Below are 16,220 nucleotides of genomic sequence, written 5' to 3'. Positions count from 1 at the left end.
ATGTGTGTGGATGGGATACACAAGGTTCACCGGCGGCCGTCTTGGAGTTGCTGGATACCACGTGAGAGAGTTCCATCGGGAGGACTCGGAAGATGGGGCTCTGCTCTCTTGATGACTACAGTATTACCTCTCGCGGAGACTAAACCACCTCAAGGCAAGGCGAGGTACATGGCCTGTAGGGGTGATTTCTGCGGTTGCGCAGGTTTCTATCAATTTTTACTGATGCTCATTCCCGCATTCCCTGATATCGGGGACCCCAAGCTCAGCTTCACCAGTCGGAAGGCGTCGATATCTATTCAGCTTGACCTCGCGCTCGCGCTTTGGCCTGAAAACCGCGAACGAGATCCATGCCGGCGGGTTTTTGATTGGTGACTCGGTGAATTGTGGACGGGAATATGGGCCTCAGTTCGGGGACAAACATGGGCAATCGGCGACGAAAAGGCATCTTTTTTACTTAGATGCACGCCTCTATGAACCACGTGCCACAAATCCAGGGATCCGAATTTGGGGATGAGCCTAATTATTTTCTGCGTAGCATTGGCAGGGCTGGAATTTGAAATCATTATGCCTCCTTTGTCTGTGAAAATCTGCGTCATCATGTGATGGTCAACTCCGAGGAGGACGGAGGATATCAGCCACTTGCAAGATTTTACAACGAACCTACATGCAGTCAGTATCCGTTATGAAGACGTTGGTTTATAGGGGGGTTTTAGCTGGCGGATGAGAAAATAAGAAGTTTCTCAAACGGGAGCATGATGAAATTATTGCCTTTGTCTGCGCATTGATTTTAACGAGGCGACTAACACAGATTATCAACGTTCATGGTTTCATGCTTAATCTATACTCTCTACACAATTAAAGTGTAACTCAGATACAAACCAAAGAAGGCGCCCATCATGAAAGCCAAAGTCTTCATACATCAAGGCTTGCATTCATCCAAATCATGTTCAAGTGATCCATCATCCCCGTCAATCCCAGCCCTGAACTTGTCAGACGCGGGTGGCTTCCGGGTAGGGATGCCACAAATGCAGCCCCACGAGACATGATGGATGCCAAGACCCGAGCCCAGATTTCGAGGTATTTATTAAGAGATCACCAAGTTTAATATGAGTCACATGAGTAGATGGATACCTCGGAAAGGCAGTCAGAGCCCCCCCTACTGTGTAAATAGGCAACTCGGGTTCCCATGTATGAATTCAACCGTGGACCAGCGTTGGCGAGTAAAGTCTTCGAGTCTGAGCCAACTCGAAGAACAAGGGAAATATCGGAACAGGAGTAACAAACATCGATGCAACCCCCAACTTTTTAGTAGCAGCCATGATTGACGTCAAGATCTGATCGTATTAACGTTTCCGCGCCATGGCCGAGGAAAAGAAAGCGTCTAAAAAAAAGTCAAGGAAAAAAAAAAAAAATCAAGTTCCCCCAAAAGTTGCCCCTCCTTCTGCCCCTCCATCCCCCCCGGCCACTCCTGCAATGAGTGCCTGTTTGGGTCCAAGTCTTTGTGCCCGACCACTACGAGTCGATGTACCTTGATCAAAAGTTAGTTTTCTTTGATACTATTCATTATCGTTCAAGGCATCAACTCTTGTTATTCATATCATATAAAATATTAAACAAGGCAAAACTTTCTTATTAGCCTTTTCCCTCGCCAACTTGTTTTATTCTCCCTCAAAACCAGATCCATCCTCGACCCGTTTTCGACCGACTCGCGACCGGCATCAAACACCCACCCACACACACGCACATAAGGCGCACACAAAACTTTCCTCCTTGACACACCTCGCACGCCTCAAAACATCTTCGACAACCGCCTTCTTTCTACCACCAGAAAAGAAAACACTTGACATCATGCCTCCTAAGAAGTGGGGTAAGTAGCCCCTCCAAGCACTGGGACATCTAGATTTATCGTGTCTTATCGCGAGATGGGCTTTGCGGGGTCGTAGACTCGATCCCTGCCTCAAAATCGTGAAGGACTTCTTGGCTAACAGAGGTTTTCATAGACGACGAGGAGAGCGACGATAGCTCCTCCTCCGGCTCTCCCCAGGCTACCGGTGCCGGTGCTGCTCGCCGCAAGTTTGACGATGAGGAAGACGATAGCGATGTAAGTCTCGACCTGGTGCCCCGCGCTCTCTGGTGCCTTGCAAGACTAACCCGACCCTCTTCGCCAGGTCCTCGATTCGTGGGATGCCGCCGAAGACTCCGAGGTAGAGCGCGAGAAGGAGCGCAAGGCCGCCGAGGCCAAGGCCAAGGCTGCTGAAGCCGCCGCCGCCGCCAAGAAGCCCAAGGGCCAGCGTATTGCTGAGCACCAGGCCGACCGAGCCAAGCAGAAGGCCGACGCCGCCAGCATTCAGGTGATCGAGGAGACCGAGGCCGAGAAGCGTGAGCGACTCCGACGTACCGAGCAGGAGGCCGATCTCGCCCACGCCGCCGACATGTTTGGAGATATCGGAATCAGCGCTGGTCGGGCCAAGACTCGAACTGCTGCCGTCGTCGTCGACTCCAGTGATCCTACCAACACTGTCGACATCTCCAAGCTGCCCCTTTTCCAGCCCAAGACTAAGGCTCAGTTTGACAACCTCCGCACAGTTCTGGGCCCCATCCTTTCGGCCAACGCAAAGAACGCCCAGTACAGCCTCTTCCTCCAGGACTTCACCAAGGCTCTCGCCAAGGAGATGCCCAGCGAGCAGATCAAGAAGCTTGCTAGTTCTATCACCGCCCTGGGCAACGAGAAGATGAGGGAGGAGAAGGCTGCCGACAAGGGCGGCAAGAAGACCAAGGCTGCCAAGACCAAGACGTCCCTGGTTACTGGCCGTGCTAACGTTGCGGACACTAGCCATTACGATGAGGATGGCGATTTTGGAGAGTGAGTATCTGGATCCCCATGTGAGGAACTTGACCAAGCTGACCCTGCTCTAGTGATGACTTCATGTGAAGCGGTTCTTGACGAAATAATGAGGGGAGCTCCCATCTCGCGCCCCAGTCCGTGGCTCCAACTCCGGGCTGCGCATTCCTGGCCCTGCCCAGCGAGCCTGTCTCTACACTTCCCACGGTGTAGTTGCGGTGTGCCGTTGGAGCCTACGTCTGTCTACATGCCGGCGTTTCATGGCTTCGCCTCGAATCCGTTCCGGGTGCTCGGATAGGACAGGGGCAGCAGGGTGAGGGTGGCGCAAGGAGAGGGTAGCAAAAGGGGGTTGTTTAATGGACGGGCGCGAGGGCGTCGGGGTATTTTGGAATGAAAGCGAACACGCTCGGAGACTGGCACTTGTCCTCAGTAGACGAGTCCGTTGCATATACTCCATTAGATGGGAGTTGTGTGTGACTCAAGCCCGGGCTGCCCTGGTCTAGAGAAAGTTTAAGACAAGAGCTAGAGGATAGTTGTGCATTACATTACACCTGAACATCTTGAACTTCATATAGAACTCGTACATTATCATGCCTGTTCGTATACAATTGCCTGGCTAAGCTGCTTTCGTTGTTATGTGATAGACTAACGTACCAGCATGGCAGGGGTATCTCATCAACCGCCCATGACCTTCTCCCCAGCATGATTAGAGAGAGTAGAATCGTGGGTGTGTATTCATTCCTGTCATTCATTGCAACAGACCAGCAACGCCGAAAAATTCCCAGGCCTGTCCATTGTAGGACCCCAAACGCCGACCGTTGTCTTTCCTATACATGCGTCGTCATCCATCCCGATAAACCACCCACTTTAAGATATACAGCGTCGCACATGTATCCATCGTCGACGCAATGCTCCGTGAATTGGAAAAATGAAAATGGCAAAAAAGAGTAGAGTGAGTGAGCCAGTGATCTAAAGGCTCAGACCACGTTGCCCGCCATGCCCATGAAGAGTGCGTGGACGGCAAGGGACAGGGTCCAGAAGCCAACCTTCTTGAACCGGCGGACACGGCTCTGCTGGTTCTCAACGTCCCTAGCAAAGGCGTCGTAGGTCTCGGCTGACATGTCGTTCATGAGGCCGCAGTCAAAGATGGACCAGCTGCCATCAAAGTCGCTGGCGCGCTTGACGATGCGGCAGCTGATGGGGATGTAGGTCTTCTTTGCGTTGATGTAGGCAACGATGGGCCGGACGAGGGCCTGGTTCACGTACGACATGTCCTTGGTGAAGAGAGGCACTGCAGCCTTGACGTCGTTGAGGTGGATGCGGAGATCCATGATCAAGTAACGGCGCTCGTCCTCGCCTGTCTGTGATTCCTCGGTCGCGATATCGCCATGAATATCACCGGCTGAATCTGAGAGATGGCCGCTTGTGAGGAGGGCAGGGCCCTGCTCTTGAATGTTGCGCATAAAGCGGTGACGGTTCGAGATGACAACCTCCTCCAGCTGGTCGTAAAAGTCGGTCATGACCTTGGTGATGCTCTCATCAGTGTCCGCTGGGAACATGACATCAGCGACAATGTCGACATTTCCCTCATAGATCCAGCCAAAAGGTCCCTCAACTCCGCGGTTAAGGTGATCGATCTTCAAGCCATCGATTCGGAGCCTGCTGAACTTCTTCCACGCCTTGGGATCACCAAAGCCAAGTGTAGCGTCCGGATCGCCGTTGCCACTGGGAATGACACCGTGGACTTGTCGCGGGTGGATCGTGAAAAGGGAGCCATCGAAAGATCCCGACATGTGGTTTGCTGAGAGGAAGTCGTAGAAGAGCCACTGTTTCCGGAGTTGAGGCAGCTCGCATGAAAAGATGCTGACCGAGAAGGGCCTGAAACCACCCGGTTGGTGGACAGTAAGCAGGAGATCCTCCATCTTGAACTTTTCAATCTCAAAGTCTCCTGGCTGATGCTTGTGGCGGTACGACAAGGGGTCAAGCTCCTCGATCGGCCAGGTCACTGACGTACGGTCAATGACACCCCGCACACCCTTGATCTCAACATCCTTTAATAGGCCTTTTCCGTTCCACCAGTTTAGGAAGGAAAGTGTGACGTTGACGGTCGAAAACGTGACGTCGAATTGGGTGTAGTTCCCGTCGTCCTCCTCGTCCTCGGACTCAGACACCTTCTCCAGATTGGCTTGTCGACCAGCAGCCGCCTCAGCAGCAGCGTCTGATGAACCCTTGCTCACGGACGAGACGCTGCCCTGACCAGGACGTCGAGAAACAAACACATTTCGGAACGAGATGACGCCATCGCGCCATTTGGGAACAATAGCGGACTCGAAGACAACGGTGACACCGGCAGACTGTGTGAGGTAATCGCCCACCCATTGAGCCAATGTTTCTGCAGCCTGTTAGTGATCGTTAGGCCACCCACGATAGGATTATCCATACCTTGAGCAAAGACGGTGTTGATAGAGAGGATGACGAGAGAGAAAAAGGTTGTTGTTCCCAAGAGAATCCAGACAAGATGGCCAAACAAGAACCATGAAACAAATGCTCCCCATTCATCGATGTTCCATGGCCTCATGCTTCTAATGGACACCCACTTTAACCGAACCTTGAGGCGCTCCCAAAAGCCATTAGCAGCCTCAAGCAACTCCTCCTTGGTAGGCCGGTGGGGCATCCTTGGTAGATGTAGATATGACATATAGGATGCGATTGACTCGGAGTCCGAGGCAGAAGCATCTGGCTTCGGTTGGTCAGAGGATTGTTTCGGAGCATCTTTGGCCGTTTCGTTTAATGTGGAAGCCTTGACCTTCTGTAGGTCTTGGGTCGTCTTGGATTGCCTGGCGGGGGAGACTGCGATTTCCTTGCCACAGGAACACCTCGACGCATTGCCATGACTGTTCCCACTGTAGAATCTATGCTGCCATGACCTTGCCGGCCATGTCGGTGTGCATTTTGCATTGCGAATAGCAATGCGAGGGGTCAGCGGGGTGTTTATGCGATCGGCGCAAGGGTTCCGAGGCGGCAAAGGATGGCGCCAGGCACATGTCGGGGCATTGATCGCATTATTGTATGCGATTCGACCGAAGGGTTGCCATTCTCGCTGGCTGTGAGCAGAATGAAAACTCGAGGGCGCGAGGGAGGTCGGTGATAGTGGCCATCTCGGACCAGATTCTGCAGAGGCACGCAGAGCTGCGGGTATGGGTATGGAGCAGCATGTGGCTGGAGAAGAGTTGATGGAGATTCCAAAGCAGCGGCCGATCCGAAACGAGGGAAAGCCCTTAGCCATCATTCCAACACATTGTGCCTGCCTCGAGGACAATAGGGCACGAGGAACGTGGACTGGGCAAGGCAGGATGGAGGTGAAAGGGTTTGGTTGGAGTGAGAGTGAGAGATCGAGGTTGCAACGGAAGATGGAGTCGGTGTTAGCAACCTCTGATTCCGTCACGCCCAGGCGAGTGCCCTCTTGAGAGTGTGCTAACTAATGCACCTTGATTTTTGAGCAGCCGAAAGTCACTCCATGACGCGCCCTCCAGGTTGGAGTCGCCGAACCAATCGATAAGCCGCGATAAGCCACACAAATTTTTGATCGGTGTGGTTCGAAAGTCCAACGGCGTCCCCACCAAATCCTCAATACCCTTTCGACGAGCTCGACTTGAAGATTTTCGTGCGATCCCGATATTGAAGAATATTTCTAGGAGCCGAAAGCGTGTGCTGAATTCCGTCTCGATTCTTCACCGCAAGATATTCTTCAAGTTCTGCTCAAAATGCCTGCGCCCACAGCGTTGAAGAAGGCCGAGGATGCCCCGCTCGCCACAGATATTCCTCTTCCAGTCGCAGGTAGGAAAAATTTCACAGAGTCGAGAAAATCGCAGAGGCCAGGGTCTGACATCTAGCTAGAAAATGACGAAGAGTTTCTATTAGATGCTCCCGACGCTCTCCCCGCTGATGCGAACGCCGTCGTGCCTGTGGAGGACAATGAGGATGGAATGGCTATCGATGAGGAGGGACGCCCTCGATTTGCGCCGGCCAGAGACATTGTGAGATTGCCTCTTTCCGTCCATGTTGAGAGAACATGCCTCTAACATTCCCAGGACCCCATCACCAGAGTCGAGACTCGCAAGGTCCCTATCCCTCCTCACCGAATGACACCTTTAAAACAGGCCTGGACCTCCATCTACCCACCCCTCGTCGAGCATCTGAAGCTCCAGTGCCGAATGAACATTAAGCGAAAGACGGTCGAGTTGAGGACGTCGAAGCATACCACCGACTCGGGAGCACTGCAAAAGGGAGAGGACTTTGTCAAGGCCTTTACTCTGGGCTTTGACGTGGACGACGCCATCGCGCTGCTACGACTTGACGACCTTTACATCGAGACATTCGAGATCAAGGATGTGCGAACGATGCACGGCGACAGCCAGGCCCGCGCTATCGGTCGGATTGCTGGCAAGGACGGAAAGACAAAGTTCGCCATCGAGAACGCGAGCCGGACCCGAATCGTGCTGGCCGACTCCAAGATTCACATTCTCGGCGGGTTCAAGAACATCCACCTCGCCCGTGAGTCGGTCGTCAGCCTGATTCTCGGAAAGCCACCTGGCAAGGTGTACGGCAATCTCCGAACGGTCGCGGCGAGGATGAAGGAGCGCTTCTAGACGAAGCTAACGATAGACTTGGGTTGCTACATACGGCGTTTCGGGTGGGCAGCATTATGATATTGGGTTATGTCGGACAAGGGTTACGGACTCGAAGCACAGCGCAGCACAGCAAAGCAAGAGGCTGGCATGGCATGTCGATAACGATCGAGTTTGAGATGAATCTGATTTGATGTTTCGTGGATACCCACATGGAAGGATGCAGCGAGGCAGCAGAAAGGCGCGCGCGTACTCATACACTACCTTGACTTCCATGCTCTACGTGCCGACATACGGACGGACGCACACGGGCCCGCGACGCATGATTGTGCCGGGCGAGACGTTGTCAGTTCATGTTTGATACTCAGCAGTAATACCGCTTTCAAATATCAACCCATGTTGTCGGCCTGCACGCATCCAGACATAGACGCCCACACAAACACGAGGGGGGGTGGAGGGCTCGGGTCTCTTGTTGGCTGCAGCTCCTCATGAGAGCTGATAGGCACGGACTCGCATCACTCCATTCACATCCATGTCTATCAGAACATGAAAAACATCGACCGACTTTCGAGCCCTGACCGACAATTTGAGGATGGCGGCTTTCTGCTGGAGCTTGTATTGTAGACGAAGGAGATGCGGAAGCACTGCATGGCATGGTTGGGCCTGGCAGATGGGATGGATGGTGCCTGCGCTCGCCATGCAGCCTCCCGGGACTGCGGAGGCGCGCCTCGTCGCACCTACACCTTGTTGACTTTGGCTTCCGATCGGGACGGGCATTGTCCAACCGGAAGCCGTCCTTGAGCCGGCACGGAGAGACCTGGGCAACGATGCGGCGGACGACGGGCAAGGCGAAGCCCGCGCGTGCCCGCGGCGCCGGGAATCAACGGGAGGAGGAGGGCTGATGGCTGGCATCTTGCTGCTGGCGAGCGAGGCAAAGGCACGGCGGAACAACGGGATGTAGGTAATCGACTACGTGCTACGTGGGGATGCATGGCGAGAGTGGACATGATCCAACTTGGGAGCCATGACAGATATTGTTTTGCGGCGGATTGGGCTAGGTAGGCTAGCTAAGAACAGTAGTAATCAAATCTCATGAAGTGACAGATGGATTCTCCTCTCGGTCTCAGTGCGGCGCTGCGTCGGCCGGCAGCATGGCATGTAATGGAGGCACCGTGTGTCTGAGGCGGGAAAAAGAGGTGATTTCCATGTCCAAACAACGGTACCGCAGCGATATGCTCATGATGATCCATACTATCCCCCCTGAGGCAGGGCCCTGTCAACGTCGGCTATCCATCTCCCAGAGGTGAGCCGCGAACCATTGGCCGAGTAGCAGCCTTCGCGAGGCGGGATGGGGATAATTTTTAGCGGGGTACCCTGATCTGGGCGATGTGAAGCCATCCACCTCAGTTTTCCAATTTTTTTTGCCTTGCCTCTCAAGTCGGTCGGTGGACCAACCAGGGGGCACCCCTCCACTTCACCTCTAACCATGCACCTCTCAAGGGCCCCAGTGTGAGATTGTGAGATCATTTTCACCCCTCCACGGTCCTCCATCGAACCTATTGCCCCACCTTGCTTGGTGAGAGGTGTTGTCTGGACGTGCCGTCCACCATCAGCCTGCGTGCGTGCGTACGCCATGGACGGGCATGGCATGGCATGGAGGGAGGTGGATGGGGGCTACGTACGGTACCTTCCTAGCAGCTTTCGTGTCGACTGTTTACTGGGCTCGACTGCCTTCCTCATGCTTCCAATTCCTTCATAAAACACCCTGCCCTCCCCTCCATCTTCGCTTTCTCCCTTCTCTCTTCCTCCTCTTCATTCCTCTTCTTCACATCCATCTCACATACAGACCAGAGTACCTCTTGACGTGGTTCTGGGCTTCATTGCGTCTTGTACAAAAAAAACCTTCTCTACACCAAGGTGAGCTTTATTTGACTACCCACTGTTCGCTTGCTGTTGCCCCTCCTATCCTCCAGCTCCCTTGAGCTCTGCTACTGTTGTTCCCCTCACTGGACCCCTCCATCCAGTCCACCCCTCCATTCCACCCCTCCCTCACCGATTGGAACCCCCCCACCAAACGGGAGCTGGCTGGCTTGGTTGTGATGAGCAACACCAAAGACTGTTGAGGCATATTCCAACCACTCGTCGTTTGCACACGGGCCGTTTCTCGTTTGGTGCCGCTCACCAGAAAGCTCCGCCTACCAGAGAGCTTATAATTTCTCCCTTTTCCCTCGCACTCTTCTCTCTTTCCTCTCCTTCCACCTCACGACACGACAGCCAGCCGAGCTACCCACCCATTGAACTGCCAGCTAATACATCAGCCCATTCAGAACATCACATCATCAACATGGCCATCACCAAGGTCTTCGCCCGCTCCGTCTACGACTCCCGTGGCAACCCCACCGTCGAGGTTGACGTCGTTACCGAGACCGGCCTCCACCGGGCCATCGTTCCCTCCGGTGCCTCTACCGGTACGTCCCGATCCTCCTCGGCTTCACATAACTGTCTCGCTAAGTTTCCGTAATATAGGCCAGCACGAGGCTTGCGAGCTCCGAGATGGCGACAAGTCCAAGTGGGGCGGCAAGGGTGTCACCAAGGCCGTCGAGAACGTCAACACCGTCATTGCTCCCGCTCTGATTGAGAAGAACATTGATGTCAAGGACCAGTCCGCTGTCGATGCCTTCCTCAACGAGCTCGATGGTACCCCCAACAAGACCAAGCTCGGTGCCAACGCCATCCTCGGTGTCTCTCTGGCCGTTGCCAAGGCCGGTGCTGCTGAGAAGGTGTGTTTCAATTGGATTCTCTCTGCCGTGTTTCGTTCACATGCTGATCTCTCCTGCAGGGCGTTCCTCTGTACGCTCACGTTTCCGACCTTGCCGGAACCAAGAAGCCCTATGTCCTCCCCGTTCCCTTCATGAACGTCCTCAACGGCGGGTAAGTGTCAATTGACTCGATGCCTAGTGCTGTTAGCTAAACTTGATGTCAGTTCCCACGCTGGTGGCCGTCTCGCCTTCCAGGAGTTCATGATTGTCCCCACGTAAGTGCTTCATCTGAGTCATACAACCCAAGCCTTGCTAACGCGGCCTTAGTGACGCTCCCTCTTTCACTGAGGCCATGCGCCAGGGTGCTGAGGTCTACCAGGCCCTCAAGGGTCTGGCCAAGAAGCGATACGGCCAGTCCGCCGGCAACGTCGGTGACGAGGGTGGTGTCGCCCCCGATATCCAGACTGCCGAGGAGGCTCTCGAGCTCATCACCGATGCCATTGAGCAGGTCGGTTACACTGGCCAGATCAAGATCGCCATGGACGTTGCCTCCAGCGAGTTCTACAAGGTGGAGGAGAAGAAGTACGATCTTGACTTCAAGAACCCCGAGAGCGACCCCACCAAGTGGCTCACCTACGAGGAGCTCGCCAACCTCTACGCTGAGCTCAGCAAGAAGTACCCCATCGTCTCCATCGAGGACCCCTTCGCTGAGGACGACTGGGAGGCCTGGAGCTACTTCTCCAAGACCCAGGACATCCAGATTGTCGGTGACGATCTGACTGTCACCAACCCTCTCCGCATCAAGAAGGCCATTGAGCTCAAGTCTTGCAACGCCCTCCTCCTCAAGGTCAACCAGATCGGTACCCTGACCGAGTCCATCCAGGCCGCCAAGGACTCCTACGCCGACGGCTGGGGTGTCATGGTCTCTCACCGATCCGGTGAGACTGAGGATGTCACCATTGCTGACATTGCTGTCGGTCTCCGTGCCGGTGAGATCAAGACCGGTGCCCCTGCCCGATCTGAGCGTCTCGCCAAGCTCAACCAGATCCTCCGAATTGAGGAGGAGCTCGGTGAGGGCGCCATCTACGCCGGTGCCAACTTCCGCACCTCTGTCAACCTGTAAATGGAGAGGCAGATGTGCACCTAAAAGCCTTGGGATGATGATGATGCCTTTGAGTCCTTCGCCAGGAGCGCATGGGACCAGATACCAGGTCGGCAAAATTGAAGTAATATAGGCTAAAAAAACCGTAAAATAAGGTTCAACAATAAAGACATTGATTGAAGTTCAAACATTGGGCGTCTTGTTTCTTGTGATGATTTCTGGTGATCGTCTGAGAATTGGGTTCTTGAATTGGGTTTCTCCAAGTGAAAGTGACGTTGGGCTGACCAGGGAATGTACGTAGCTTTACTGTGGCTGCCATTGGATCTGCAGAAGAGGTAGGGCTGTTGAGCCACACGTGGCGGTTTCCCAGGCAACGCTCTCTTTGGCGCATTACGAAACAGATAACATCAACACCGCCAAGTGGGATTGTTTGAGATTCACTTTATCCATAACAACATCGCCGATTTTGAGAGCCGCCCATCCAAAAGCGAACCTCATCTGAGGAAATACTAACCCATCATGTCAGCCTCAGAAGATCTTATCGACTTTAACCTAATCGAAGGGCAAAAGGAGAACATTCAGTCCTTGCCTGGCGGTCGTTCAGCAAAGAAACTGGCTCAACTGTACTCGCCCTCACCCCTTCATAAACTCTCGACACCAACACCTTCCGACACACGAAATGTGCACGACTGCATCCGAGCCGAATTTGAGGCCGAGGTTGAGAACCTCGCCGAGTCGGACGACCCCCTCGACGTCTTCGAGCGCTACGTTCGATGGACCCTAGATGCCTACCCCTCGGCGCAAGCAACACCACAGTCACAGCTTCACACTCTTCTTGAGCGCGCGACAAAGGCCTTCATTGGCTCAGCGCAGTATAAGAACGACCCTAGATACCTCAAGCTCTGGGTTCACTACATCCACTTTTTCTCTGATGCCCCGCGCGAGACATACATGTTCCTGTCCCGACACGGTATCGGAGAGTCCCTTGCTCTCTTCTACGAAGAGTACGCGGCGTGGCTTGAGGGTGCTGGACGATGGGCTCAGGCTGAAGAGGTATACAAACTGGGTATCGAGCGCGAGGCCCGGCCGGTTCAGCGACTCTTGCGCAAGTTCAAGGAGTTTGAGGAGCGAGTTGCCCAGCAGCCAGACGTCATGGACGAGCCCTCATCGCCGGCTCTGCCCACTGTCCGACCAGCTCTTGCCGCCAAGGTCGATCCATTCGCAGCTGCGCGGGCAGCAGATCCCCAAGCCCCTCGGCCAACAAGCGGTGGAGGATCGAAGCCTAATAAATCCAAGCTAGCCATCTTCTCGGATGCTGATGCCAAGCCATCTGCCATGTCCACAAGAGCGGCTGGTTCTAAGGGCTGGGATACCATCGGTTCGCTCGCGGATCGTAAGAAGGAGAACGCTGTGGAGGCCAAGCCCTGGGCTGGCGAGACTCTCCAAGCAGGGGGGAAGAAGAGCGCTGCTCCCAAGATGTCGATCTTTAGGGATCCGGTAAGTTCCTCTCTCTTTCCTTAAACCGCCCAAAATATTGATAGTCATAGAACTAATAAATGGTTTATTCGGTGTTGGTTCAATAGTCTCTTTCACAAATACAGAATATTGTTGTTGTTCCTTCACAACATCAAGTCTCAGTTCATCCCCATACGGGCAAAAAGGAGCGCGTGTTTGTTGACCTTGCTGCAATTTACCCAACTCCAGAGGAGCTTGGTACCGAGCTAAGCTTCGAGGAGATCATGGCTGCTAATCGAGGCTGGCTTGATCACAGCTGGGAGGAGGAGTCTGTTGACGAGAACCTGGTTCCTGACCCTATTGCTCCTCTTGTTGAGATTGAAGAAATCAGCAAGGGAGTTGGAGAGAAATTGGTGATTCACCAGGATCCTGCCGACAAGCTGATGATCCACCAGGATTCTGCTGACAGGCTGATGATACATAAAGATCCTCCTGCTGGCAAGCTAGTCATCCATCAAGACCGTTCTGACAAGCTGGTGATTCATAAAGACACTGTGCAGTATGACGAGAACGGTAGGGCCATGGAGCAGCCTCGAGGACCACGAGGGGGCAAGAAGAAGAAGGTGATTGAAGTCAACGAGACTCAGATCAGTAAGTGTTCTCACATCAGCCTCCCTTTCCATCATCTAACCATTCAACAGTCAAGGCAAAGCTTGATTCCCCGTCAAGACCCAAGCTAAAGAAGAAGAACACCTCGGAGCCCACCATGACGATCCATACCAAAGCTGCCACTGATGAGATCTACGATATTTTCAATGCCCCGTTGAAGCCTGCCGGCCAGGATGATGAAGAGAGCGCCTACGATGATGATGATTACGAGAGTGACGACAACTACACGACTGACGTGGAGAGCACCGGAACAACCAGGCAGATCGAGCCCAGTGAAGCCGGTGACGATGAGACGTCTGATGCGAAGAGTGTCAGCGAGTGGTCTGACTTTTCAACAAGAAGACACATTCCCAACCTTAATGAGGACGGGGAGGATGACGAGGAGGAGCGTGACGGCGAACGCAACGACACCCAGGTCTCTGATCTCATTGATACAAGTGCACCAGTAACAGAGCAAGAACCATCTGAAGCTTTCGACAACTCTGATCGACAGGATCGAACTGAGGATGCCGAGGAAGGAGAAGATGTTGAGGAACTCGAGACTCCAGTGACAGAAGAGTTCCCTCCCATGACACGGACGAGCTTCATTCCTATCCCCCCTGAAGACTACGAGCCACCAACTCGGCCGTATAGGGACCCGGCTGAGGTGGCCAACAACCGATTGCCGTTTATGACACCCATCACAGAGAGGACCGAGGCATCTCTTGACGTGACGGTGGAACGCAATGAGTACAAGACGCCTTGCAAGAAGGACAACTCGATGTTGGTGGATGATGAAGAGGGTTCCGATCTTGAGCCCCTAAGCAGCCCCCTGCGCGAGATAGTGCACGAGGCTCGCCCTGCTCCCAAGATGTCGGCTCCTCTGGCTCCCAAGTCCATCGGGCCTCTGGGAAAGTCGATTCCCTCAAAGCCCCTCCCTCCCAAAGGTCCCATCATCAAGGATATCCAGTGCAACCCAGTTGATGAGTCGATTCAGGCTGAAATCATCACCAAGATGCTGCCGCCGTTGAGCGCCTACTCTGGATTCTACGACCACCGACAGGAGAAGTACGAAAGGGGCAACGAAATTCGTAAGTTTGCCAAGGCCCTCGCCAAAGCCAACAAGTCGGGCGACAAGACTGGACCTATTACCAGCCCAGTCGTGATCGAATTCCCCGACACTCACGCTACGTACACGGTCAAGAAGGAACTCGGGGCTGGAGCTTTCGCACCTGTCTACCTGGTAGAGAACTCGGCTCCTGAAGGTGACGAGAATGATGAGAATGCCATTCCCACTATGGGTAAGGGCGCTTTTGCTGTCAACCACCGCAACGAGGTTGAAGCACTCAAGATGGAGACGCCGCCTTCACCATGGGAGTTCCATATTATGCGTCTAGCTCACACTCGCTTGGGCCCTCAGCACCGTGCCTCGGCCTCCATGTCGTACGCACACGAGATGCATCTATACCAAGACGAGGGATTCCTCTTCCTGCCATACCACCCTCATGGTACACTACTCGATGTGGTCAACTTCTTCCGAGCTGAGCCTTCTGCCGTTATGGACGAGCAGTTGGCCATGTTCTTCACCATTGAGCTCCTCCGAACGGTGGAGGCTCTCCACTCCAAGAGTCTCCTACATGGCGATCTCAAGGCCGACAACTGTCTTTTGCGTCTGGACGCTCTCATGAGCGAAGAGCCCCTATCAAGCCAGTGGAAGGCTGATGGCAGCGGTGGTTGGTCTTCGCGGGGTGTAGTCCTCATCGACTTCGGACGAGGCATCGACATGCGTGCTTTCGTGCCCGACGTCGAGTTCATCGCCGACTGGAAGACGAGTGCTCAAGACTGCGCCGAGATGCGAGAGGGCCGTCCATGGACATGGCAGATTGACTACCACGGTCTCGCTGGCATCATCCACACTCTGCTCTTTGGCAAGTACATCGAGACGGTGCGCTGCGACCAGGGCGGGCTGGGCAAGTCTGGCAGACGGTACAAGGTTCGCGAGAGCCTCAAGCGATATTGGCAGACGGATCTCTGGTCCGACTGCTTCGAGCTTCTGCTCAACCCCGGTGCAGCTGCCGAGGCGGGAGGCGAGGAGGGCGGCAAGATGCCTGTTCTCAAGTCGATGAAGAGCGTGAGGGAGCGCATGGAGAAGTGGTTAGAGGCCAACTGCGAGAGAGGCGTCGGGCTAAAGAGTTTGATGGGGAAGCTGGAGGCTTCGTTTTCCAAGAACCGCAAGTAGATTTTTGACTTGCGTGTGACTTTGTCTTGTTACGATTCATGGCCTGGCGTTGGATCATGTTGTGTCTGGCATCCCCTAGGATTAAAGCTGGAGTGGCGAAGGGAGGAGGCATTGGTGGTTCTAGACCTTTTGGCTTGAGTTTTGCTTGGGAGTTTTGTACGCGTGATGAGAATACCCGTTTATTTGCAAATGCATTGTTATGAGTATATTACATTGTTTGATAATCATGGTGGTTTGTTCGTGAGTGCAAATAGGTTCTTGCCATCTGCCCACTTGAAGCCATTCTGACGATTCATAATATCAAGCCCAAAGACAGTGCACGTCAGGGCGATGTATGCCATACCTTTCTGCTAATTATCCAACTTAATAGTAGTATGGCAGTGGCAGCAGGGTCTTGTTTTACCTTTCCATTAATGTGTTCACATTTCATAGTTCTCCTTGGACATGACCACTCATCACTGACGAGAAACAGTGCGTGCCATGGAATTAACCAACCGCCATGAGGTGAGTTCAGGTAAGAGATAGTACAGTGTATTACATTATGATA

The 16,220-nt window shown here is 53.7% G+C and overlaps 5 protein-coding genes across 5 annotated transcripts; 4 read left to right on the top strand and 1 right to left on the bottom strand.

The window, feature by feature from the left end:
- Positions 1 to 1,620: 1,620 nt before the first annotated feature.
- On the top strand, positions 1,621 to 2,932 carry NCS57_00048800 (Eukaryotic translation initiation factor 3 subunit J; the record flags this gene model as incomplete). The annotated part of the gene is made up of 4 exons (XM_053050574.1): positions 1,621 to 1,867; positions 2,001 to 2,101; positions 2,169 to 2,863; positions 2,917 to 2,932. Exons 1-4 carry the CDS (start codon positions 1,849 to 1,851, stop codon positions 2,930 to 2,932), a joined length of 831 nt encoding a protein of 276 aa, XP_052919089.1. The 5' UTR covers positions 1,621 to 1,848.
- Positions 2,933 to 3,819: 887 nt separating this feature from the next.
- NCS57_00048700 (uncharacterized protein) lies at positions 3,820 to 6,247 on the bottom strand (the record flags this gene model as incomplete). Its single annotated transcript, XM_053050573.1, has 2 exons — positions 5,285 to 6,247; positions 3,820 to 5,234 (listed from the first exon to the last, which is right to left on the bottom strand). Exons 1-2 carry the CDS (start codon positions 6,129 to 6,131, stop codon positions 3,820 to 3,822), a joined length of 2,262 nt encoding a protein of 753 aa, XP_052919088.1. The 5' UTR covers positions 6,132 to 6,247.
- Positions 6,248 to 6,606: 359 nt separating this feature from the next.
- Positions 6,607 to 7,491, top strand: NCS57_00048600 (Pre-rRNA-processing protein PNO1; the record flags this gene model as incomplete). The annotated part of the gene is made up of 3 exons (XM_053050572.1): positions 6,607 to 6,679; positions 6,740 to 6,879; positions 6,934 to 7,491. The coding sequence occupies 3 exons, from the start codon at positions 6,607 to 6,609 to the stop codon at positions 7,489 to 7,491; spliced, it is 771 nt and encodes a 256-aa protein (XP_052919087.1).
- A 1,465-nt stretch (positions 7,492 to 8,956) lies between these two features.
- On the top strand, positions 8,957 to 11,352 carry NCS57_00048500 (Enolase; the record flags this gene model as incomplete). The annotated part of the gene is made up of 7 exons (XM_053050571.1): positions 8,957 to 8,979; positions 9,317 to 9,387; positions 9,798 to 9,938; positions 9,997 to 10,250; positions 10,310 to 10,401; positions 10,454 to 10,504; positions 10,557 to 11,352. The coding sequence occupies 7 exons, from the start codon at positions 8,957 to 8,959 to the stop codon at positions 11,350 to 11,352; spliced, it is 1,428 nt and encodes a 475-aa protein (XP_052919086.1).
- A 498-nt stretch (positions 11,353 to 11,850) lies between these two features.
- On the top strand, positions 11,851 to 15,673 carry NCS57_00048400 (uncharacterized protein; the record flags this gene model as incomplete). The annotated part of the gene is made up of 3 exons (XM_053050570.1): positions 11,851 to 12,828; positions 12,915 to 13,437; positions 13,488 to 15,673. The coding sequence occupies 3 exons, from the start codon at positions 11,851 to 11,853 to the stop codon at positions 15,671 to 15,673; spliced, it is 3,687 nt and encodes a 1,228-aa protein (XP_052919085.1).
- Positions 15,674 to 16,220: the final 547 nt, after the last annotated feature.

The sequence above is a fragment of the Fusarium keratoplasticum genome, chromosome 1 (assembly GCF_025433545.1).
Source record: "Fusarium keratoplasticum isolate Fu6.1 chromosome 1, whole genome shotgun sequence".
Lineage (NCBI taxonomy): Eukaryota > Fungi > Ascomycota > Sordariomycetes > Hypocreales > Nectriaceae > Fusarium > Fusarium keratoplasticum.
This window is presented reverse-complemented; position numbering and strand designations above follow the sequence as displayed.